This window comes from Hyla sarda, chromosome 3 (assembly GCF_029499605.1).
Source record: "Hyla sarda isolate aHylSar1 chromosome 3, aHylSar1.hap1, whole genome shotgun sequence".
Lineage (NCBI taxonomy): Eukaryota > Metazoa > Chordata > Amphibia > Anura > Hylidae > Hyla > Hyla sarda.
In genome coordinates, this window is record NC_079191.1 from 151,525,420 (window position 1) to 151,550,323 (window position 24,904).

The 24,904-nt window shown below is 41.3% G+C and overlaps 1 protein-coding gene across 4 annotated transcripts in view; it reads left to right on the plus strand.

The window, feature by feature from the left end:
- Positions 1-24,308, plus strand: part of MFN1 (mitofusin 1) — a 41,746-nt gene extending 17,438 nt beyond the window's left edge. For all 4 annotated transcript variants that reach the window (XM_056565235.1, XM_056565236.1, XM_056565238.1 and 1 more), the window contains exons 5-19: positions 624-748; positions 2,215-2,323; positions 4,125-4,232; positions 5,181-5,334; positions 7,534-7,601; positions 12,793-12,914; positions 14,672-14,798; positions 16,444-16,548; positions 17,925-18,027; positions 19,914-20,140; positions 20,242-20,394; positions 21,820-22,016; positions 22,104-22,238; positions 23,738-23,799; positions 23,892-24,308. In XM_056565235.1, coding sequence (XP_056421210.1) covers positions 624-748; positions 2,215-2,323; positions 4,125-4,232; positions 5,181-5,334; positions 7,534-7,601; positions 12,793-12,914; positions 14,672-14,798; positions 16,444-16,548; positions 17,925-18,027; positions 19,914-20,140; positions 20,242-20,394; positions 21,820-22,016; positions 22,104-22,238; positions 23,738-23,799; positions 23,892-23,971 — 1,875 coding nt within the window. In that variant the 3' untranslated portion in view covers positions 23,972-24,308. The remainder of the gene's footprint in view (positions 1-623; positions 749-2,214; positions 2,324-4,124; positions 4,233-5,180; positions 5,335-7,533; positions 7,602-12,792; positions 12,915-14,671; positions 14,799-16,443; positions 16,549-17,924; positions 18,028-19,913; positions 20,141-20,241; positions 20,395-21,819; positions 22,017-22,103; positions 22,239-23,737; positions 23,800-23,891) is intronic.
- Positions 24,309-24,904: the final 596 nt, after the last annotated feature.

The window sequence follows — 24,904 nt, forward strand, 5'->3', positions numbered from 1 at the left end:
TCAAATATTGATCTTTCCATATTTGTGTCCAGTGGGGGGTTCTATTATAGAGTGACACTGTCCACTGTCAATAAGTTTCTAATTATAATGAATCTTTTCTGACAAAGATGTTTTTCTCTATCGGCTCCATTGGGGGACACAGACCATGGGTGTATGCTGCTGTCACTAGGAGGCTTGACACTATGGCAACAAGAAAAGTCGTCTCCTCCCAGCAGGATATACCCGCCCACAGGCACCTGAGGTAATCAGTTTTAGCTTAGTGTCTTAAGGAGGTGGACATGGTCAATGGATGACACATGCTGCGATATGGCTAAGCTGTGCAGTGCAATGCATTGGAGCCTTCTGTCTGAAGTCTATACCTGGGACATAAGATGTGAACAGAGCTTGTATTAATGGACTTCAAGGCTGATTTAAAATGTGTGTAATACAGGGACATTTTTGCTTGCACATCTTGGTCCAACGACATGTCTACTGACTAAAACTTAGTGTTATAAATCATTTAGCTGGGCCGGAACTTGTGGCCGAAATATGGGTATAAAAAAAAAATAATAAAAAAGTACCCATATTCCACCCGTGTAAAACTAACCTTTGTGCACAGAGCTAACTATCCTTTCTCTTCTCAGACTGTGAATCAACTGGCTCATGCCCTTCATATGGCTAAAGACTTGGAGGCTGGTTGTCTGGTACATGTCTTCTGGCCCAAAGCAAAATGTGCACTACTTCGGGATGACTTGGTTCTTGTAGACAGGTGAGAAAGAAAAAAAAGTGTAACAGTAAAGTGAATTGTACAATTTTACCTTTCCTGGCATGTCGGACCACTGAGCGTTCCTCTATAATTATTGTTCATGAAGCTTCTTTGTTAAAATGTCACTTGTTCAGCAATATTGATTCGAAGTTTTTTGAATACTTTCTTTATTACAGTATGATCTTATTGTATAATTTTATTCTGTCTATGTTCTTCAATTTGGCCATGCCCCCATTTTTAAGTTGTTGGTGTGGTTGAAGACCATAGTAAAATAGTACAGGGTTGGCCATTTACATAGATACACCTTAATAAAATGGGAATGGTTGGTGATATTAACTTCCTGTTTGTGGCACATTAGTATATGTGAGGGGGGAAACTTATCAAGATAGGTGGTGACCATGGCGGCCATTTTGAAGTCGGCCATTTTGAATCCAGCTTATGTTCAGTGATGAGGCAAACTTTTATGTGAATGGTGAAGTTAACAAACAAAACCACCGCTATTGGTCTGACACTAACCCACATTGGATAGATCCCTCCAAGACTGTTGGAACACAAAAATTGATGGTATGGTGTGGGAAATTGGGGTACAAAGATAGTGGGGCCATTCTTCATCAATGGAAAACTCAAGGCCACTGGATATGCGAAATTGCTACATGATGATGTTTCCCTCTTTATGCACTGAAGCTGGCACGTTCCCTGAGTTTTTCCAGCAAGATGGTGCACCACCACATTATGGGTGTCAGGTCCGAGCATTCCTAGATGAACAGTTTCCTGGAAAGTGGATTGGTCATCGTGGGCCAGTTGAATGGCCCCCAAGGTCTCCCGATCTGACCCCCTTAGACTTTTATCTTTGGGGTCATCTGAAGGCTATTGTCTATGCTGTGAAGATACGAGATGTGCAGCACCGGAAACTACGGATACTGGAAGCGTGTGCTAGTATTTCTCCTGCAGTGTTGCTATCAGTGTGTGAAGAGTGGGAGAAGAGGGTTACATTGACAATCCAACACAATGGGCAGCACATTGAACACATTTTATAAGTGGTCATAAACTTGTAAATAACTCATGAAAGAATAAATTTACATTAAAACCAAGCACATCATTTGTTTTTCTTGTGAAATTCCCAATAAGTTTGATGTGTCACATGACCCTCTTCCTATTGAAAAAACAAAATTTGGATTCAAAATGGCCAACTTCAAAATGGCCACCATGGTCACCACCCATCTTGAAAAGTTTCCCCCCTCACATATACTAATGTGCCACAAACAGGAAGTTGATATCACCAACCATTCCCATTTTATTAAGGTGTATAAATGACCACCCTGTAGTTCTATGTTAGTACATGTGATGGGAAAACTGCTGATGTATTCACTCCCTTTACATGTGATGAGGCATGATACATGATTTATTGTGAATATATAGTCAGAACCTTAGGCTGTGTTTTCTAAAAGAAGTGTGCCATTTTATTGCAGCCCAGGAACAGATGTGACTACAGAGCTCGACAGCTGGATTGACAAGTTTTGCCTTGATGCTGATGTTTTTGTTCTCGTGGCAAATTCAGAATCTACACTTATGAACACGGTAATACAGGAATGCAGATGTCAACTCTTAAATTTAAAGGGGTATTCCAGTATAATTTTATACATAGAGTGAAATAAGTAAATAACGTCACCATTTTTCTCACTAAATATATTTTGAAGGGTGCTATTGGCGTAGCATTTTCACTAGATGTTGGTGACAACCCAAGTCATTCATACATACAAAGAATCAAAAACAAATAAGCTCAGACATTATGTGTAATAATGTGAAATGTCACAGGGAACAAGTACAGAGCACATGAAGAAAGGGAGGTGCAAAGACAACTGCTGAAATCGGTAATACAAAGCAATACAGCCCCTTGTCAGTGCAAATTAATATAAGCTGGTTCATTCCCCAATTCATGGCCTACAAAATTTGAAGACTGACTGTGTGAAAGAATGGGCCAAAATCGCACCAGAGCCATGCATGTGACTGGTGATGTGTTCAATACTTATTTCACATGCTGTATATTGCAGGATGTGGTATAAAATTTTTTTTTTAAAGTGGTGCCTACCTACCCTAGCCCTTTGCACTTCTTTTCAGTAACTTTCAGTCCTCTGCTGCTCACAGTTTCCTCCTGCTTCCGAAGTGAGATGTCTCAGCAGAACGTGCCTCCTCGGCCAATCACTGGCCACCGCTGTGTCCCATCTCAGTCAGTGATTGGTTAAGTGAGCAGGTCCTGCTGAGACCTCTCACCTAGGACTTGGGGTGAAGCAGTAGAACAGAGTCAAGAACCAGAATTTACTCGAGCGGTAGCTGTGGGGAACATGTGGGTAAGTATCACTTGTGTTTTTTTTTTGTACTACTCCTCCTATCCTCCATTAAAGCGGTTATCCAGGAAAAAACATTTTTTATATATATCAACTGGCTCCAGAAAGTTAAACAGATTTGTAAATTACTTCTACTAAAAAATCTAAATCCTTTCAGTACTTATGAGCTTCTGAAGTTAAGGTGGTTCCTTTCTGTCTAAGTGCTCTCTGATGACACGTGTTTAGAAGCAAATCCCCATAGCAAACTTCTAAACTGTGCGGTTCCCGAGACAGGTGTTATCAGAGAGCACTTAGACAGAAAGGAACAACCTTAACTTCAGAAGCTCATACGTACTGAAAGAATTAAGATTTTTTAATAGAAGTAATTTACAAATCTGTTTAACTTTCTGGAGCCAGTTTATATATATATATATATATATATATATATATATATATAAGTTTTTTCCTTGATAACTCCTTTAAGCAATCATTCCTGGCTTTCTCTAGAAATGATACATTAGAAATACACCAAACTATGCTTAATGATACTGGCCTAGAGGTTGCCAGTGTAGAGCGACTTGGCAGATTCATTCCCATGACTTGTGAGTGTGGTGGATGGTGATCTTGCAAAACTGCTAATGTGTTTTGTGTACAACACTGTATATATAAATTGTGATTAGAGATGAGCGAACTTACAGTAAATTCGATTCGTCACAAACTTCTCGGCTCGGCAGTTGATGACTTTTCCTGCATAAATTAGTTCAGCTTTCCGGTGCTCCGGCGGGCTGGAAAAGGTGGATAGTCCTAGGAAAGAGTCTCCTAGGACTGTATCCACCTTTTCCAGCCCACCGGAGCACCTGAAAGCTGAACTAATTTATGCAGGAAAAGTCATCAACTGCCGAGCAGAGAAGTTCGTGACGAATCAAATTTACTGTAAGTTTGCTTATCTCTAATTGTGATAGATGTTTTCGACCATATCTAACAAAACCTTCGCTTGCCTGGTGTTCTAAAGTGAAGCGCTGTGTATAACGGTGTTCTTTTCTTTACTGTTTTAGGAGAAGCACTTCTTTCATAAGGTCAATGAGAGACTTTCTAAGCCAAATATTTTTATCTTAAATAATCGCTGGGATGCATCAGCCTCTGAACCAGAGTACATGGAGGATGTAAGTGAATATTTGTAATATATAGTTCAGAGGTCATTTGTTCTGTGTTTGTTACCATGATGTGTGGACAATTAGGTTGTTTCTGTGCTCAACCAGGACACACATAAAGAGCCTTCCTCATGTCTATGTTCTGTGGCATGCGATTTTCATGGATAATTTACCCAACAAAAAATGACAACACTGTTGTGTGCCCAGGGTTAGCATGCTGGGTATATTACATACAGATGATGTGCTGAATATCTTCTAGGCCACTGGTAGAGATGAGTGAACTTACAGTAAATTCGATTCGTCACAAACTTCTCAGCTCGGCAGTTGCTGACTTTTCCTGCATAAATTAGTTCAGCTTTCCGGTGGGCTGGAAAAGGTGGATACAGTCCTAGGAAAGAGTCTCCTAGGACTGTATCCACCTTTTCCAGTCCACGGGAGCTCCTGAAAGCTGAACTAATTTATGCAGGAAAAGTCATCACCTGCCGAGCCGAGATGTACGTGACGAATCGAATTTACTGTAAGTTCGCTCATCTCTAGCCAGTGGTCTTCAACCTGCGGACCTCCAGATGTTGCAAAACTACAAAGAGGGCAATGGGGGCATGGCCGAACTGAAGAACATAGAATTAAAGTATACAATAAGATCATACTGTAATAAAGAAAGTATTCAAAAAACTTGGAATCAATATTGCTGAACAAGTGAAGTTTTTAACAAAGAATCTTCATGAACAATAATTATAGAGCAGTGGTCTTCTACCTGCTGACCTCCAGATGTTGCAAAACTACAACTCCCAGCATGCCCGGACAGCCGTTGGCTGTCCGGGCATGCTGGGAGTTGTAGTTTTGCAACATCTGGAGGTCCACAGGTTGAAGACCACTGTTCTAGGCAATACATTTGTAAATGTGCATTTTATTATTAGAGTGCCTTACTAACATTTTATATTCTGGTATCTGTACGAGCAGGTGCGCAATCAACACACAGAGCGTTGCCAGTCTTTTTTAGTGGATGAACTGAAAGTGGTAGATAGATCAGAGGCACAAAATCGCATATTTTTTGTTTCTGCCAAAGAAGTTCTGAGTGCCAGGATGCACAAGGCACAGGGGATGCCAGAGGCCGGTAGGTGGAACTCAACTTTCAAATTTAATATATGGCAATTTAGAGGGCTGACTATATTTTTTACAGTTCACACTTGCCTTACTTTTCTATCTCTCATTACTTCTAAGCAACCTTTTAGGCCTTAAATGGGATTTTAAAAGTAATAGTGCAAAATTATAGCTTCATATCTGAGAAAACATAATAGAAATGTATTAAGGTGAAAAGGCACTCTAGTCAGTTCTGTTTAGACGCATTCCAGCATGTCCTCTGATATTGACTCCACTTGGTGTGAGTGGGGTTGTCGCTTTTGGGGAAGTTGATGCATTGGTTTCTTGATGTAGCCCCCACAAAAAGAAATCACAGTGTGTTAGATCTGGCGATTAGAGATAAGCGAATTTACAGTAAATTAGATTCGTCGCGAACTTCTCGGCTCGGCAGTTGATGACTTATCCTGCATAAATTAGTTCAGCTTTCAGGTGCTCCCGTGGGCTGGAAAAGGTGGATACAGTCCTAGGAAATTGTCTCCTAGGACTGTATCCACCTTTTCCAGCCCACCGGAGCACCTGAAAGCTGAACTAATTTATGCAGGATAAGTTATCAACTGCCGAGCCGAGAAGTTTGTGACAAATCGAATTTACTGTAAATTCGCTCATCTCTACTGGCGATCTGTAGGCCAGCACAACATTAGTGACACCAGTGTGGCTAATCCAACGTTCTGGTAGCGTTTAATTTATTTATCTTGAACATCAGAATGGAAATGTGGAGGTGAACCATCCTGCTGACTACATTTGGCAGATCTTCCTTGTTCTGAGGCATAAGCCATTTCTTTAACATGTCCAGTTAGGAGTGGCCAGTGCGTCTGCTCTTTGCTTGATATGGGCAGAGTTTTTCTGATCCCCAACAGTGAAAGTTCATCAGATTGCTCCCCCGGTGTATCAATATTAGTCTCCTGTACTCTGGCCCCGGTCGTTTTCCCATTCTTGGTCCTGACACGTCACACTGGGCTGAGCTTATCGCCATCTTGGGCAGGGATGCGCTGAGTGATAGTGTCATGTAACATTACACGACACTTCCACTCAGAACATCACTGCAGCCAGCAATAAGCTTGGCCAGTGTGACGTGTCAGGACCCAGAATGTGGAAGACCACCTGGGCCAGAGGGCAGGAGACCAATATCGGCACACTGGGGGAGCGACAGGAGGTAAGTTAAAGTTTTATTTTTCTTGCAGCAGCTCAGCCAATTGCTTCACCTCACATGAAATTCTATGTGAGCAGATTTACCAAATTTATTCTACAACAGACCCTGTTTTTGCAAATTCCAACATTTCAAAAACGTTTTCTTGCCTTGATGTCGCCATCTTATGTCACACTATGGAAGCACAATCACCCCGTTTTATATGCAATAGGAACGCTGAGGCTTTCTTACTGGATGCCAATCAGTCCTGGAAAACCCTCATGTAATTTCCCTATTTTACGTGTTTTTGGTACATAGTTCATACTTAAATGTACATATATGTACAAAAAATTTTTTTCAGAGATTTAGGGTACGTTCACACGTACAGGATATTGCGCAGATTTGGTGCGCAGGATTTGTAACTGCAGATTAGAAGCTGTGCTCAGTCATTTAGTTCACATTGAAATCTACTGCATAAAATCTGCGTACGTGTGAACATACCCTTATTAGATATTATTGGCAGAGGTCTGAATACTAAGACACCAACCATTCAGTACAACAAAAGGGATTCTCTTAAGACAAATGCTGATCAACCATAGACTATGGTGATTTTTATCAAAACCTGTTCAGAGTAAAAGTTGAGTAGTTGCTCATAGCAACTAATAAAATCTCTTCTTTCATTTTGCAGAGGCCTTTTTAAAAATTAAGCGATGTGGTTGAAATGGGCAACTGTTTAACTTTTCCTCACACAGGTTTTGATAAATCTCATGTCAGAACGTGGACTTTTGTGCTTTTAGTAGTAGTCACCTGAGCCCCAGTAGGTATGTGGCTGCGTCATCAGAGGGGTTACCTTTCTTGTACTCTATGTTGTCTTTAGACGTCTACTTACTGGGTTTACTAGGTTTAGTGGTATAGAGAATTTTTAAAATATTATGTAATTGAGCTTTATTTTAGGCCTGAGCTAAAAATGGGGAGTAAAATGGAAATTTAATAAAACACCTATATTCCATGTACAAATGTCAGGATCTGTTTGTTTCTTTTCTCTAGGAGGAGCTCTTGCTGAGGGATTTCAGACAAGGTTCTTAGAGTTCCAGAAATTTGAAAAACTGTTTGAGGTACCATGTTAATCCTTACTTGGTTTTTAATAGGCTATTTAGAGGATCTAAGCATTGTAAAGCATTTCATGTAGTACAATTGAAGTCCTAAGTTTCCATATACCAATATTCATAAAAATTCTGGTGTGTTTTTTTCCAACACCTGACATTTAAAGGGGTTGTCCCACCTTGTTACTTCCTAGTTTTCTGTCTCCTCTGACCTGTTTGCTTTGGTCACTTTCAGCTTTTTCCACCTCCTCCGGTCTATGCAGGGAAGTTAAATGGGCACTGTCAGATACAAAAACATTTGATATGTTGTAAAGCATGTATAACCAATAGGTTTTGCAATTGCTTTCATATAAAAATTTTCAGTATTTCATACTGAAAAAGCCAGTCAAACAACTGCCCCCTGCCCGCCCGCCTGCTTGGACACATACTAGTCCTGCTGTGTCCATGCGTAATCACCTATGTCATGGACACACTTCCTTGATTGACAGCTGTGAGCGCAGGGCAGGGAAAGTCCTCCCACTGTCAGCTTGTGTCCCGCTACTGTCAGTGAGGACAAGCTGGGAGTTGTAGTTTTGCTAATGCTAGGGGAGATGTGAGCAGACAGCATACTGAGGGAGGGGGCGGAGACCTGCAGTTAGGCCACACCCTCTCCCTTTGAGAGGAATTCAGACTAGTGAGCTAAATTAAAAGTTTAATAAATAAAGGTACAAGACACACATAAAAATTAGATATACAAGGTCACGATTAGGTACTGAGAGATATATTCAAAAAAAGTATTTTTGTTGGATCTGACTGGTACTCTTTTAAGCAATTTGTGTAACTCCCATTTACCTAGATGGGAATTACACAAACTGTGTAGCCCGTGAGCTACTTTGTTTACATGACTGCCAGCGTTGCATAATCAGATTAGTCTATAAGGCTACTCTGTACAACTCCCATTTATGTCAAACAGAGTCCTGCAAATTGTGTAACTTCCTTCCTTGGCTGCTTCACTGCAAACAGGGCAGAAAACCAGGACATAAATATAAAATCCCATCCCTTCCCCAATATCGCGCCACACCCCTACCCTTCAATTCCCTGGTTGAACTTGATGGACATATGTCTTTTTTCAACCGTACTAACTATGTAACTATGTAATAACACAGTGGGAAAACCCCTTTAATCCTAGTACATATTCTCTCTCGATTTCATGGAATTATGATAGCCACTTCACATTTGGTATAGTGTTCTTTGGCAAGCCTCCCCATTTTTTCTTTCTTCATAACCATGGCCATTCTGCCAAAACACTTTCGTTTTTGTTTTGTCAGATTAGAGGATATTTTTACAAAAAAGTTAGATCTTTTTATATATGCTTTTATATGTTTTCTCTGGCATCCTCACAAGTTGGTTTAGTGGTATTTTTGTATTCATTTTGATTGATCAGGAAGTTCTGAAGCCATGGCATCATTTTCTGAAATTTTCCGAGGTATAGGAAGGTGCAGTCAACTTGGTGTATGTAAACTTCTGTCTTGCTGAAAATTTGTCTTCTCAAAGAGGTCACCTTTTGCACAGGTTTCACTGTTGTTCACAAAGTTTAGATAAACTTATGTCTTTATGATTCAAACAATGAAGCTTTATTATAAGCCAAAAACATAGCAATACAGACAGGTAAACAAAAATATATGATAAACGAGAGAAAACAAATAACAGGGTACATTTACATGAAAATATAAAGGGCGCAATAGGACATAGTCCCAGAGAGACTCCCAGATATTCTAAATGATTTCCTTCTCAATAGAAGAGGGATCACAGGGAAATTTATATTTGGTAATGGTCTTGAGCAATGAGACCACTCAAGTGCAAAAGAATATCGTGATCGGGCAACTCCACCATGTGTTAAAAATAGAATCAGCGGATGAACATAGAGCAGACACTGAACAGTGGATGGCGTGGATTCGAGTTGTTGCAAAGGTTCAATAAAAAACCTAAACTTTAACTCTCCCTAGTTTAGCCATGGCATTACACCTCTACTGTTACCTTTCTTCTTTACTGTTTCTTATAAAGAAAATGCAATGTCTACAAATGATTACAATTCCTTGATGTTGCTTTGTCGGGTGTTCCGAATAAACGTGTGTGTACCTCTTGTGCTCCCTGCAGTGCTGTTACTAACCTGTCTCCTGTTTTAGTCCCTCTTCTCTTCCATCTCCATTCCTTTCTAATCTAGCTCTAGCAGTGTGCTAACTTTTCAGCCTATTGTTCGTCATTGCTGACCTCTAGATTCACTTCTTTGGGGGACAATAACCATTTTTTCATTTATTTATTTATTTATTTATTTTTTACCTTCAAATTTCATTTCATTTCATTTGATATGTTTTGAGTGAAAGTTTAACACGATTTGCTTCCATCGTTTTCCAATATTTCCCATGTATACTTTACTGTTTATACATTACATCAGATCATTTTTAATTAATGTTTTCACTAATATCTATACAGTGATCCCTCAACTTACAATGGCCTCAACATACAATAGTTTCAACATACAATGGTCTTTTCTGGACCATCTTAAGTTGAAACCAGACTCAACATACAATGCTACGGACAGTCCAGATCTGTGAAACGTGTCAATGGCCGGAAGAACTGACCAATTAGAATGGGCATTCACTGGTAAAACCCCTGTATTACTGAAGTGTATGCACTGACTGGTGTCTGGTAGCGCCCCCTACAGTACAGGGAGGTATTACATGTTCTGTACTCTTTACCTGTACCAGGGTTACCTGCTCCATTGGACAACAGGTGAGGGCGACTCCATTACTTTTTTAGGACATTGTGTGTTCTGTACAGGACCCTGAAGAAGCTCCTGTCCTCTACATAGACCAGTATTTCCCAAGCAGGGTGCCCCCAGCTGTTGCAAAACTACAACTCCCAGCATGCCTGGACAGCCAAAGGCTGTCCGGGCATGCTGGGAGTTGTAGTTTTGCAACAGCTGGAGGCTACCTGCTTGGGAAACGCTGACATAGACAGTGATTACAGCTCCCAGCAGATCTTTCTTACTTTTATATGTAAGGATTTGCTTTATCTATATTAGTAATCTACTTAATTTTTCTTTAATAATCACTTTTTCCTATTTTTGGATGACATTTTGGTGCCTTCAGAACCAATTACCAGGTTTCCATAGAGTTCTGGTCTCAACATACAATGGTCGTCCTGGAACCAATTAATATTATAACTTGAGGGACCCCTGTATAGTGTTGAGATTCTTGCTGGTCCAGTAGCTTTTTGCACAACTAATTTGCAATTGGTACAAAAGGAAATATTTTCTAGTTGACTTGGGATTTTTGTAAAATGTTATCCAGCGCCCTCTATGATAAAAGCTGGTTATCATGCAGGCATTATTGATGTTCCCGTACTAGTAGAATTTATCTGCAGGTAAATGCAGAGCTCAGTTAACATTCTGATTTATTATTTGGGGGGGTTGCCAACAGGGCTAGTCTGAAATGACAAGAAGGTAAAGTCTCTTGTCACCATTTGCACATTTTCGAGCACAATAGTGACCATTGTGGTTGCTGTCTAGAGCACTGATAGTTTGGCACAACTCATGGCATAATTGCCACACACTGCCGCGTTGCCGACTAAAGAATAGCACTTTTTGACAATAAAATTGTGCAAAACAATAAAACATTTGCCACAACTATTGTAAGCTGGCCTCTGCTGTCACAAAACGATCACTAGCGCCAATAACTTTATAGCCTCCTCCAGCAATGTACACTCTCATAGTATCCAAAATTCAGAGTCCTTACTGAACATGGTATCACCAACTCAGATAAAAAATCTACTCAGGAGGTCACCGGGTAACAGGCCACAGGATCGCTACAAGCACTGACTCTATATAGCATACAGTGTATAGGAAAGTGGCCGCCCCGGCTCTGCTTGAACACTATAGCACCTTCTTGGCCACCTCCGGGCCACTTGGCATTTCAGCTCACTCCTAGGCCTGTGCTGCCTGTGCCTGCGTGTTATGTGCATGGTAGTTGGGTGCCTGCTGGTGGCCTGACAGTAGGCATGCACTAACCACTCATGCATACCTTTTTATTAAGGTAAAGCGGGGCTAGTAACAAACAAAATAATAGTAGTTGCCAATTGCAAATTTTTGGCTGTATTGCTAAGGATTTTAGTCACCATATGGAGCCCTGCAGCCCTGCCCTAGTGTGCGCTGCAAGTATATTCTGTAGCTCAGGATAGATCACTGTTGGAATTGCAATCCAAGATTATTGGCTTTAACCCTTAGAGGACATGTGACGTACGTATACGTTGCTCTGCCATGGTACTTGGCGCACGGTGATTGGGCCAACCTTGTGGATAATGGTGGATGATACTGATCATGGCATCTAAAGCAATAGGGGCCCTTATTAAACTCATGGGACCACCTGCAATACAAAAAAAAAGCCCCTCCCCAATCAAAAATGAAATCATCACTTTTTTTTTTCCATTTCATAATCCAAAGCCATGAGGAAGAAATATAAGTCTTACATTTTTTTTTAATTTCCCGTTTTGTTTGAATAGACTTTGGCTCAAAAACTACAAAGTGGGAAACCGTCTTAAAACAGCACATCTACCTTAGACACTATTTGTGGTGCATCCAAGTCTAGGGAACAGTCAGAATATGTTGACTAATACACATAGACAACATATGGCATTATTAAATGCCACTAACCCCTAAAGAAGATGCAAAAGACAGAGATGTAGGTGACCGTGTTCTTTTCAGGTGGTGGTGTCATGTTAATGGTTTAATAAAGTTTGAAAGATCAAAAAGCTAAAACGGTGAAGTATGAGGGACTCTCTTGGTGGCTAGGGAGCAGAGTATTCACTTTCAGAGACCCTGTGGTCTAGGACAGGTCAGATAGGACTATAATATAAACTGTTTTAGGTAAAGGACATCTAGGATAGTAGTGTAATCTGCTCCATTCCATTTCATTATGTATACCTTCTATTTTGTTGTATTTTATTTCCTCCTAATACACATTACTGTGCTATGCACGGTGTAGAGGGAAGGCATACGCCTGCTGTTTCTTCATCTTTCTGTTTGATTCTGCCATGTCTTCTTTGAGTTTTATTTGAGCAGCAGCAAGTCCTTTCCTTGGGCACTGCTTAGTGCCATCTGCCTTTTGTTATTCCTGACTTGCTTTGGATGGGATCACAGTAATGTGTTGTGACTTGGGCCCCACAGGAATGTATCTCGCAGTCAGCAGTGAAAACAAAGTTTGAGCAGCACACTATCAGAGCTAAACAAATTACAGATACTGTGAAAGCCATAATGGATGCCATTAATGTGGAGGCTGCTGATAAAAGGTAGGCATATCTGTCCTTTCATTCTCTAGATTGCTCAGGGGGTACAGTCTTGGGGTGCATTCACACGTTCAGCATCTGCTGCAGATTTTAAGCAGTGTTCAGTCATTTAGTTTACGTTAATCTGCAGCAAATCCAATACGTGTGAATACACTCATAGGGTCCATTTACACGTGTGGATTTTCCGCAGTGTATTTGTGGAAATCCCCAGCAGATTTTGCTCCATTGACTATACTCACACTGCAGAATGTCCACATGGAATTCCGCCGGAATATTCTGCGTGGACATTCTGCTGCTGCAGAGTCCCATTGATTTCAATGTGATTCTGCTACATTGTTCACACAGTGGAATTTCTGCCATGGAATTTGCGTTTCAGGCATACATTACCCAAGTTTGGTGTTATTGGAATCGTACTGATGCATAGAATAGAGCTAAAATGTCAGTTTTACTGTATTGTGAACTCCAGAAAAATGATTGCCCCACAGTTCCACATCTTATTACTTTTTTGCCCTACATATAATTTTTCTGGCTTTGTGAAACTTTTTTTTATTTTTCCGCATACAGGGCTATATGAGAACTAATTTTTTGCGCCATGGTCTGTGGTTTTTATTGGTACCATTTTTGTTTTTGATTTTTGAATTGTTTTATTGTATATGAAGTGACCAAAAATGCAAATGTTTGCACTTTATTTTTTTTTTTACGTGTACGCCATCTGTTTGGTTTAGCTAACCTTATATTTTAATAGTTCGGACATTCACACACGCGGTGGTATCAAAAGGGGGGGGGGGGGGTGATTCACACTTTTATTATGGAAAGGTTTAATTCACTCAGCTGATCGGGACATTTTGGTTTCACTGTGGTGGTCCTGATCAGCTCCACTGAGCTGCCGGAATCATTTTTACTTTCGGTTTAGATGCTGCGATCACACTGAACAATGCGTCTAAAGGGTTAATGCTGGGCATCGAACCGTTCATTAGTGCCCAGCATTAACCCTGGGTCCTGGCTGCTGATAGCAGTCGGGACCCACTGGGTTTGAAGTGTGCTAAGTTCATGAGCATGCCTCAAACCCCAGTAACGGGACCAGGGCGTACAGGTATACCCTGCGTCCTAACAGGTTAAAGGGGTACAACGTTGCTAGACATCTTATTCCTATCCATAGGATAGGGGATAAGATGCCTGTTCGCGGGGTACCGCCGCTGGAACCCCCCCACGATCTCCGTGCTGACACCTGGCATTCTGAACATTATGTTCAGAGCGCTGGGTTTGGGAGACAGTGGTCGTGAATCCACGCCCCCTTGTGTCATCCCCCTCCATTCATGTCTATGGAAGGGGGCGTGGTGCTGTCAGGCCCCCCCCTCCCATAGACATGAATGAAGGGGGCGTGGCTTGACATCACGACTACTGCCTCTCAAACCCAGCGTACAACGTAATGTTCAGAACGCCAGGTGTAAGCATAGAGACTGTGGGGGCTCCCAGTGGCAGGACCCCTACAATCAGATATCTTATCCCCTATCCGATGGATAGTGAATAGGCTGTCTATAGAAGGAGTTCTAGTTACAGCTAGAGTAACGCTCTGTAGAATGTACTACCCCAAGAGTTATGCCAGATACAATTACTCTATCAGATTTAGATTACATTATATGAGTAACATACTATATTGTTGAACTGAGGATTTACCTGTTATACTAAAAGGAAAATATTTTTGTAAACCTTATTAGTACAAATGTATATTGATATTTGGGTTGTGTGGGTGTTTTCAGGGTAAACGCAATAGAAAACAGAGAATACCAGGTGGACAGGCTAGAGTTTATACAGAGTCAGATGCAGATCCTTGCTGAAGACGTCCGGAAAAGAATTCTGCAGATCACTGAGGTGGTGAACACGCAGGTGAGGCTTATCAGTTACCTAGTGTCCTTGTATTCCTGCAGCGGCGTACCTCATACTATGGGTGACCTACATCAATTTAGATCATAGTCTTACACACCTTCAGTGTTTTACCCTGATGCAGCTACCACTATAAAGATTTACAACTGAAGCCTTCACTAAAACAGAGAGGCAAAAAGCAATATATACATGTCCAGGAAAAAAATCGAAATGCAAACAGGCTTCTCAACCTAGTGTTTCTACCTCTCTATCTTAGAATGAATGGTCTTAAAATGGCCAAACATTTCAGAAGCTGTCAACTGAACATTCATTCTGCCAACAGCTATGTCTCCAAACCTTCCCATACACATGAGCGTTTGACATGTTCATGTGTCCTCTCTGGCAAGAAGTGTGTGTGTGTGTGGGGTAAACTGCAGCCCAAAATTCCCATTCTTTCTCTCCCTCAACATCATCTGTAGGAGAGGCCAGCTTATGCTTTACACAGCCAAATCCAGTTTTTGTCTAAAGTATATGTGTAACTTTTTTTTTTTTTTTTTTTTAAGTGTTCTTGTCACTTGAAACAAATTTTAACATGTTGTAGGGACATGTTAAAAGTTTTAATCGGTTTTGGTCTTGTGCTAAGACCCCCACCAATCAGGAGAGAAAGTGGGGATAAGAGCACAGCAGCACCCTTTACTTTCTGGGAATAAGTGGTCTTTGTCTAGCTGCCCCATAATAAACACTGTCAAAGTGACGGTACCCACTGTGACAGTGCTGTCACTTTAGGATTTTTACATGTCTTTCTGAAAGCTAAAGTTTTTTTTTTTTTCTTTTCCAATCAAGGTGTGATTACTCCAACCCCTACCAATTGCTTGGCAAAGTGCTTAGCAAAATGCTTCCCCTGGCTTGTTCATAAGGGTGCATTCAGACCACATTTTAGCGATCCGGCTGGGGAAATTACAAAACCGTCCGCAGCCGGCTGACTCCGGTTGGCTCAATTTTGCACTGTAACTGGTTTTGTAGCCGGACTTAAAACCGTGGCATTTCCCTGCCGGATCGCTAAAACATGGTGTAAATGCACCCTTATAGAGGCTCTATAGACTTACTGTACAGTTCATCTTGAGCAGCAAGACTGGGAGATAAGTGCTTAGCTGAGCATTTCTCTCTGCTTCTTCAAGGAATTGGTGTGGTGCGAGTCTGAGCACCCAGACTCCAAACGATCAAAACTTTTAATGTCTTTGACATGAGTAAAGTTCCTTCTATGTGACAGTGACACTTTTAGTATAAAGGACCCTCACCAGACTTCTGTTATTCCAACACTTTTATTTTGATTGACCGGTACACTTTAATGGAGAACTCCAGCCAAAACTAACTTATCCCCTTGGCTGGAGTTCTCCTTTAAGCAGTTTGCTCACTTTGGGGGAGGGATCACAAACTATACGCCAGTGGTCCATGAAACTTCTGACTGCTCATGGATGGTGAGATGCATACACTATATAACCAATCACTGTTGCATCTGTCGGCACCACAATTGGGGCTGAAAGACAGATTTTTTTTCCCCCACATCTTGTGTTCAGTTATTTATATAGTCAATAAGAATCTTATTAAAATATAATGTATTCAGATGTAAGGAAGTCATAGTCAAGTGTACTGATTTTTCTGTTGGCAGGTTTCAGATGCCATGATGGATGAGATCTGTCATTTATCCCAACTTGTGGACAGGTTTGAAGGGGACTTCCACCCATCACCACAGTTTCTCAAGCATTATAAAAATGTAAGCTATGGTATCAGTCGAGCACATGATTTATATGATGTTACACTGGAGAGATATGCAGTGATGTTTCTTTTGACTTGATACGTGTCCTGTATTAAGTGATAACCATGTAAGGTGAAAACCGCATTGTGCTGGATGGTGAGCTCTGTTCTCTTGGTGTATGTCAGAGTAATAGAAGTTATCAGCCGTTACTCATAAAGTCAGATAGGAGTTGTAAAGCTGCCTACAAACTGCACATGGTTCCCAATTTACTGTTATGAGTGATCCGATCTGTCTGGAGAATGCACTACTAGAAAGACTACGTTCTGCTGATACATGTGTTAGTGAATTTGACCCCATATTGTTAAGCTAGCCACTTGTGGACCACCAAGTGACACTCCACCAGCTGTCAGCTGCAATCAGGCTTTTTAGCGAGAAGGCAGATATGGTTTCTTACTGTCCCTGTCATCTTGTTTTCTGTATACACAGAACTCAATGAGCACTTTGTACACAGCTCAGCAGGAGCCATAAGGATTTCAGTTCTGGTGATCATGTACTAGCCAGGTAGCAGTTCAGCCTTTTAGTTAAAGCTCTTTATATAACAAAATAAACCCCATACTCCCCTCCAGTGCTCCTGCAATCCCTCCGGTGTCCTGCTCTTGTCCCCCGCAGCGATCCTTTTTCTGAGCTGCAGCGTGACTCTCAGGCCCAGGAAGCACTCAAGCATAGTGCCACACTGCGGCTCAACAAACCACTGACTGCAGCAATGTCCTGCCTCGGCTAGTGACTTGCCCGCCTCGGCTAGTGACATGCCCGCCTCGGCTAGTGACTTGCTGAGCGGCAGTGTGACCCCCTGGGCCTGCGTGCTCCCTAGACCCGACAGTCATGCTGCATCTCAGAAACGCCATTGCTGCTGGGAACCGGGGCAGGACACCAGAGGCATTTCGGGAGTGCTGGAGGTAAGTAAAGGTTTCTTTTGTTATGTATCCCACATGGGAATACTTTTGAACCTGCACCCATCCAGCCACCTATATACTTATCCTATGTGGAAATTAATGTGAATGAAAATAACAATTTAGTTAAATTAAAAACAAATTTATTTTTTTTTTTAAAGAAAAATGTATGCACCCAAAGTGTTTTTGCAAATAACAAAATAAGAAACTTTTATAGTGTACAAATCCCCATGGCCTAAAAAAATAAATAAAATTAAAGTGGTCATGAATGGGAGAAACTGGTTCAGTGCATAAGATACAACAAAGTTGATACAGAGGGCTGGCTCTACCGGAGTTATCTGGAATTAAAAGTAAAATCTAATTTTCTGGCCAGAAGAGGGTATTTGAAGTTTACTTCCTCCTTGAAGCTTGTTACCTTTTTTATTTTTGCTCTTGAAACTGTAGGAGCTGAATACACACATAGAGAAGGGAATGGGAAGGAAGCTGGCGGACCGCTGTTCTGCTGCTGTGAACTCTTCTATATTTAAAGCACAAGAGGACATTATAGGTAACTTCCAGCTTTCATGTTCTTCACCTGCTGATAAGTGACATTGTCTGTACTCGGAGAGATTGTAGGAAAGCAGCATTTTATTTTTAAACAGAGTGTTCCCCAATATCACTACAATGTGTGTACACTCTTCATACATAGCTTAGGCCTCGTTCACTCCACGATCTGTGCCTCTGAGGCACAAATACATCGGGAAAATGTCAAAATAACTTGCCGAAATATTCTTGATTGGACAGGTATAGGCCCCATTTTTTATTTAATGGCCCAAGCATAACAGTTTGAGCTACATTTGGGTCTTTCCCGAACATATACAGGTTTTCACTCTTGCAGCACACACACAACTCTATGTTGGCGAAATGACCTGAACAAAGTCACTAGCTGACCCTGCTCCGGACATTGAAATGAATGTGGCCCATGACGGTCCTAGCATGGATCTGTTAGCATGTAATTTTGATTTTAGATCGTACTTCTGCTTTAGGTGTCATATCTAGTTTTAATTTACAAGACCGGGCCAAAAACACAGTAATATCCAAACCCCAGGGCCAAAGCCCAGGGTGAAAAACCCCAATATGCAAACCCTATTAAAATGTAACTTTTATTATTGTAATTCTAAAAAATGATATCCCCCCAAGTGAAGTTTAAAATCCAATACAGGACAGGAGTGTATATATTGAATAATACTGAGGTATAATTGTATGTAATTTGGCGGCTCTGCAGAATGCCGCTCTCCTCCTGTCACTGTAGTAATTAAAAACTAACAAAACATGCCGACCTCTACATGTTTCACCGCTACAGCGGCGTTCTCAAGAAGAATACTGTGGCAATGTGCACTGTATTCCTCTTGAGAACGCCTTTTATATACAATACAGTATTTGGCAAATAGCTTGAATACATTACAATGCATGATCACCTCCCATCTCTTACATATAGTGTTCAGTTTTGTTATGTCAGAGCGGGGGCTTCACTTGTGATTGGCCCCTCAAAAGAGCCTGTAGCCATTTGACTTCAGACCCAAACTTCCCAAATTTTAGAACACTAAAGGGGGTCCCAGACATGTATAGATACCCACAGTATTTGCCATGCCAGCGGTGGTCCCACATCTGTGACTCACACTTTCGTCTACAATGTCACCCAGACCCCTCCCCCCCCCCCCCCCCCCCCCCAAAAAAAAAAAAAAAAAAACAAGCAGCAGAAGTTTTATACCCCATATAGGTTAGACACCATATGGATCATGCTGATCATGCAGATCAAGATCTGCATTCACAACTTTGTAGCCCAAGACTTTGCCCGAAGCTTCAGCAAACTAAATCTGTATCCTTAACTCCTGGCTAAAAATACTTTCCGAAATGAGTCCCAAATACTGACCAAAATACTGTGTGTGAACCCGGCACAAATGGTAGCATGTGGAGTGCATTGTTGTACCTTCTGCTTATAATGATTTGACTGGCTATGCTGTGCTGGATCCTGCAGTATTACTGCTCCCAATAGATCCTTCTGATTTACAGTGGAGTTAGGTCTGAGGTGGCTCTGAGGGGGTGTATAACGTTTTGACAGGAAAAATATCAAGGCATGAAGAGTTAAATCTCATGTCAAAGCCAATGGAGGTTCTGAACAGAGCTTCTAGTGCACATGTGAACAGAGTCTTAAGGTATTTATTCATTGCACAGCAACCTGCTTGTAATGAGTGCTGTGTATGAAGTATTATACATAGTCATTTCAACCTTTATTTGCACATTGAGAGCCCTTCATAAGCCAAGTGACTCTTCAGAACTCTGCATATGTTCTAAACATCCATTTCTTAGATTGAAGCACCATACAGTTCTGTGTAGCATTGCAGAATTTATTGTTGCCTCTTTAACAATATTTAATATTGTTCATATTTTCAGACAACTTAAAACCTTTGCTGCCACCTGCTGTCCAAAGTGAATATAGCACCTGCTTACCATGCAAGAAATTTGATCTCAGCTATAACCTAAACTGTGAGAAGTTGTGCTGTGATTTCCAAGAAGACATTGAATTTCGCTTTTCGCTCGGTTTGATGATGCTTGTTAATCGATATTTAGGGGCCAAAAATGCTCATATGTTGCTTGGATTTACAGAGCCGGTTTTTCAGGTGTGTTCTACATATGTTTGGTAATTAAATGTTGATCTTATGCCTTTAATATGAAATTATTCCTTGTAGATTTTTAGCTTAAGTAATTTATCTAATTTCAGGTACCGCGACCGGTGACAACCCCCACCACATCGGGTAACCCTGCCCAAACACCTGCTGCTTTAACACAAGAGGAGCTAATGGTTACAGTGATGTCTGGATTAGCATCACTGACATCAAGAGGGTCTATGGGTATTATGATCATTGGAGGACTAGTAAGTGACTAATAATACATCATATTCTGGGTTAAGGGGACCAGCCACATGGTAAAACAGTTCTTTGTGTAAACTGTAGTATTAGACTAGGTTCATACTATGTAATCCCCGGACAAATATAGCAAAATGCTTGAGGCATTTAGATCTGGCAAGGTCATATTCCGCTATATTTGTCCTGCTGGATATACTTGTTAATGTGATTTAACCTCTTCTTGCTCTGCATTCATGGTAGAGCTCCCCGCCAGTCCGTGCACAGAGTAATTATACACACAGGAGTGCTGGTTAATGTCTTTTATTTCAGTTGTTACTTATTGTAGGGTCAGATCAGTGATAAATAAATCTGTATTTCTAGTTGCAGTAGTCCTTGGAGAATTGTCAGAAATGGAAATATTGTCATTCTTAAAGGGGTACTCTGCCCGTAGACATCTTATCTCCTATCTGAAGGATAGGGGATAAGATGTCAGATTGCAGGGGTCCCACAGCTGTGGACCCCCGCGATCTCCCTGCTCCACCCTGCGTTCGTTTAGAGCGTTGGGTGCAGCGCGGGAGGCTCGTGACGTTGTGGCCATGCCTCCTCAATGCAAGTCTATGGGAGGGGGCGTGACGGCTGTCACGCCCCCTCCCATAGACTTGCATTGAGGGGGCATGGCTGTGCTGTCACGAGCCTCTGTCCCGCATCGCCAGTCATTCGGCATGGAGTGAAGTTCGCTCCATGCACCGGATGTCTGGGGTGCTGCAGCCGAGATCGTGAGGGTCCCCAGTAGAGATGAGCGAAGTTGCAGTAATTCGATTCGTCACAAACTTCTCGGCTCGGCGGTTGCTGACTTTAGCCTGCATAAATTAGTTCAGCTTTCCGATGCTCCGGTGGGCTGGAAAAGGTGGATACAGTCCTAGGAGAGAGTCTCCAGCCAACCGGAGCACCTGAAAGCTGAACTAATTAATGCAGGATAAGTGATCAACTGCCGAGCCGAGAAGTTCGTGATGAATCGAATTTACTGTAACTTTGCTCATCTCTAGTCCCCAGCGTCAGGACCCCCGCGATGAGGCATCTTACCTCCTATCCTTTGGATGTCTAGGGGCGGAGTACACCTTTAAGTTATTGCCTCTTCTGATGGTTGAGAGGAGCAGTAGTAGGTTCTGAAGGTAGATCTCTTCCCTTTAGTTGGCAAGATAGGAGAAACTATAGTGAGTCCTGTATGCATGGGATCTATAGACATGAGTGAGACTGAGCGGCAGTACCAAACAGCCCATGGACAAGTTCAATCAAGCTGCTGATATTACCCACTTGAATGAAACCAATATCAAAGGATCCGTAGATCCATGTAGTGCAATATCTATTAATATGGCTAGTGATGTCCAGTCTGTATTTACATCCCTATAGGAAATAAATAAATATATATATTCCCTAAATCGTGTCTTCTGCAGGTCTGGAGAGCTGTTGGGTGGAAGTTGATCGCCTGCTCACTACTAGGATATGGAAGCTTGTACATGTATGAGAGGCTGACGTGGACGACCAGGGCGAAGGAAAGGGCTTTCAAACAACAGTTTGTGAACTATGCTGCCCAGAAGCTGCAGATGATAGTCAGTATTACCAGTGCAAACTGCAGCCACCAAGTGCAGAAGTAAGAATGCTGAATGCTGCTAAATGTACTAGGGTGGGTGTTAGGGATAGAAATCATCCTTTTCTCATATTTTGGCTTTTTTTTTAGGGAGCTTGACAACATATTTACCAGACTCTGTCAGCAAGTGGATGTTACTCAGAGGGAACTAATGGAATCTATCAACAAACAGTCCGAAGAAATAAGACAGCTTGAGAAAGTTCATAGCCAAGCCAAGGTCTTAAGGTATTTGCCCCCTGTGCTTTGGGTTATACACTTCATCTAAATATATAGAATTGATGGGGAATGGTTGCATGTTTCAGAGAGTGTTTACCACTGGAGTACCCCTTTAAGACATAGGGAACAAACTTTTATTTTTTTTATTTTTTTTATATAAATTGGTGCCAGAAAGTTAGAGATGTAAATTACTTCTTCCAGTACTTATCAGCTCCTGTATGTTCCACAGGAAGTTATTTTTGAATTTCTTTTCTGTCTGACCACAGTGCTCTCTGCTGACCCCTCTGTCCATGTCGGGAACTGTCCAGAGCAGGAGAAAATCCACATGGCAAACCTCTCCTGCTCTTCACAGTTCCTAAAATAGACAGAGGTGTCAGCAGAGAGCACTGTGGTCAGACTGAAAATAAATTAAAAAAGAAAATACATTCCTGTGGAACATACAGCAGTTAAGTACTGGAAGGATTAAGGTTTTGTAATAGAAGTAATTTACAAATCTGTTTAACTTTCTGTCACCAGTTCATATAAAAAAAAAAAAAAAAAAAACATTCCACTGGAGTACCCCTTTTAATAACCCACAGAATGCAATATATATGATGGTGAATGGTATGGGACAGAAAATCTGACTGTAGTCAGCACAGGAGCTGTAGATACAAACTGGTAGGACTTCTTTAGTCAAAACTAGAGATGAGCGAATTTACAGTAAATTCAATTCCTCACGAACTTCTCGGCTCGGCAGTTGATGACTTATCCTGCATAAATTAGTTCAGCCTTCAGGTGCTCCGGTGGGCTGGAAAAGGTGGATACAGTCCTAGGAAAGAGTCTCCTAGGACTGTATTCACCTTTTCCAGCCCACGGGAGCACTTGAAATCTGAAATCATTTATGCAGGATAAGCCATCAACTGCCGAGTCGAGAAGTTCGTGACGAATCGAATTTACTGTAAGTTCGCTCATCTCTAGTCAAAACTATTTGCAACGTTGCTTCATTTTTATTTATTTATTTTAATTTTTTTACTGTAGTTGCATAGAATTATAAATGGTTCCAAAGGTGGACCTAGATTTTCAGTAAATTCTTTTATCTGTTCTCTTACCTACTGAAACATTTCAAAACAGCAACTTGAGATTCCTCCTTCCGACATGCTTGGCATAGTAGAGGCAGTTTACACTGCTGAGGTTGAGACTATTATAGCAGTAAGCAGTCTTGGGCCGTACTGGCCCCTTTAACGAAACATGGCATGGCACTTATCAACTTTACAGGTGTGACTGTCCACCCAACTGTGGCGGAAACCTATCAAAGGAAGTCCAGTCTGTCTGTCTAGTTCAGTGTATCCCAAACAGGGTGCCTCCAGCTGTTGCAAAACTACAACTCCCAGTATGCTCGGACAGCCAGAGGCTGTCCGAGCATGCTGGGAGTTGTAGTTTTGCAACAGCTGGAGGCACCCTGTTTGGGAAACACTGGTCTAGTTTGAAAATAAATATGTTTCTCTCTCTAATTGTGCTTGTCTTCATAGAAACAAAGCCGTTCACCTTGAGAATGAGCTGGATCACTTTACAAAGCTGTTCCTCAGCCAGAATAAATGAAGGATGTGGATGAAGAGGATACGTCAGTAGACGTCATGGGCTTGTCTGCAGCACCTACACTGTATTTTACCTTTTCTCTAACAGGACTTTCTAGGAGCTGTAATGTGGAGGAAACATTTATGGCACTACCTCCTGCTGGACATAACTCTACACATTCTGTATAGCTCACGTTATGACAGAGTAGGCGGGTTATATTCATTTCTTTGCTACCAGAATATATTTCTTTATTGGTTTATAAAGAAAAAAAAAGTTGCGGATTTGCATAAATCCTAGATGTGAATTAAGAGAACATCAAAGTTTTTCATTTAAATATTTATTTTAATATATAAATATGAGAAATGAGCATATAAACGAGAGCAAAACTTTAGATTCCTCACACCAAATAACTGGTAAATGGTTAAAGGGGTACTCCGGTGGAAAACTTTTTATATTTTTTTTTATTTTTTTAAATCAACTGGTGGCCGAAAGTTAAACAGATTTGTAAAGTACTTCTATTTAAAAAATCTTAATCCTTCCAGTACTTATTAGCTGCTGAATACTACAGAGGAAATTATTTTCTCTTTGGAACACAGAGCTCTCTGCTGACATCATGAACACAGTGCTCTCTGCTGACATCTCTGTCCATTTTAAGAACTGTCCAGAGAAGGAGAAAATCCCCATAGCAAACATATGCTGCTCTGGACAGTTCCTAAAATGGACAGAGATGTCAGCAGAGTGCACTGTGGTCATGATGTCAGCAGAGAGCTCTGGGTTCCAAAAAGAAAATAATTTCCTCTGTAGTATTCAGTAGCTGATAAGTACTGGAAGGATTAAGATTTTTTAATAGATGTAATTTGCAAATCTGTTTAACTTTCTGGCACCAGTTGATGAGAAAAAAAAGTTTTCCACCGGAGTACCCCTATAAAAATTGAAAGGTAGAGATGAGCGAATTTACAGTAAATTCGATTCTTCACGAACTTCTCGGCTCTGAAGTTGATGACCTATTCTGCAAAAATTCGTTCAGCTTTCAGGTGCTCCGGTGGGCTGGAAAAGGTGGATACAGTCCTAGGAAAGAGTCTACTAGGACTGTATCCACCTTTTCCAGCCCACCGGAGCAC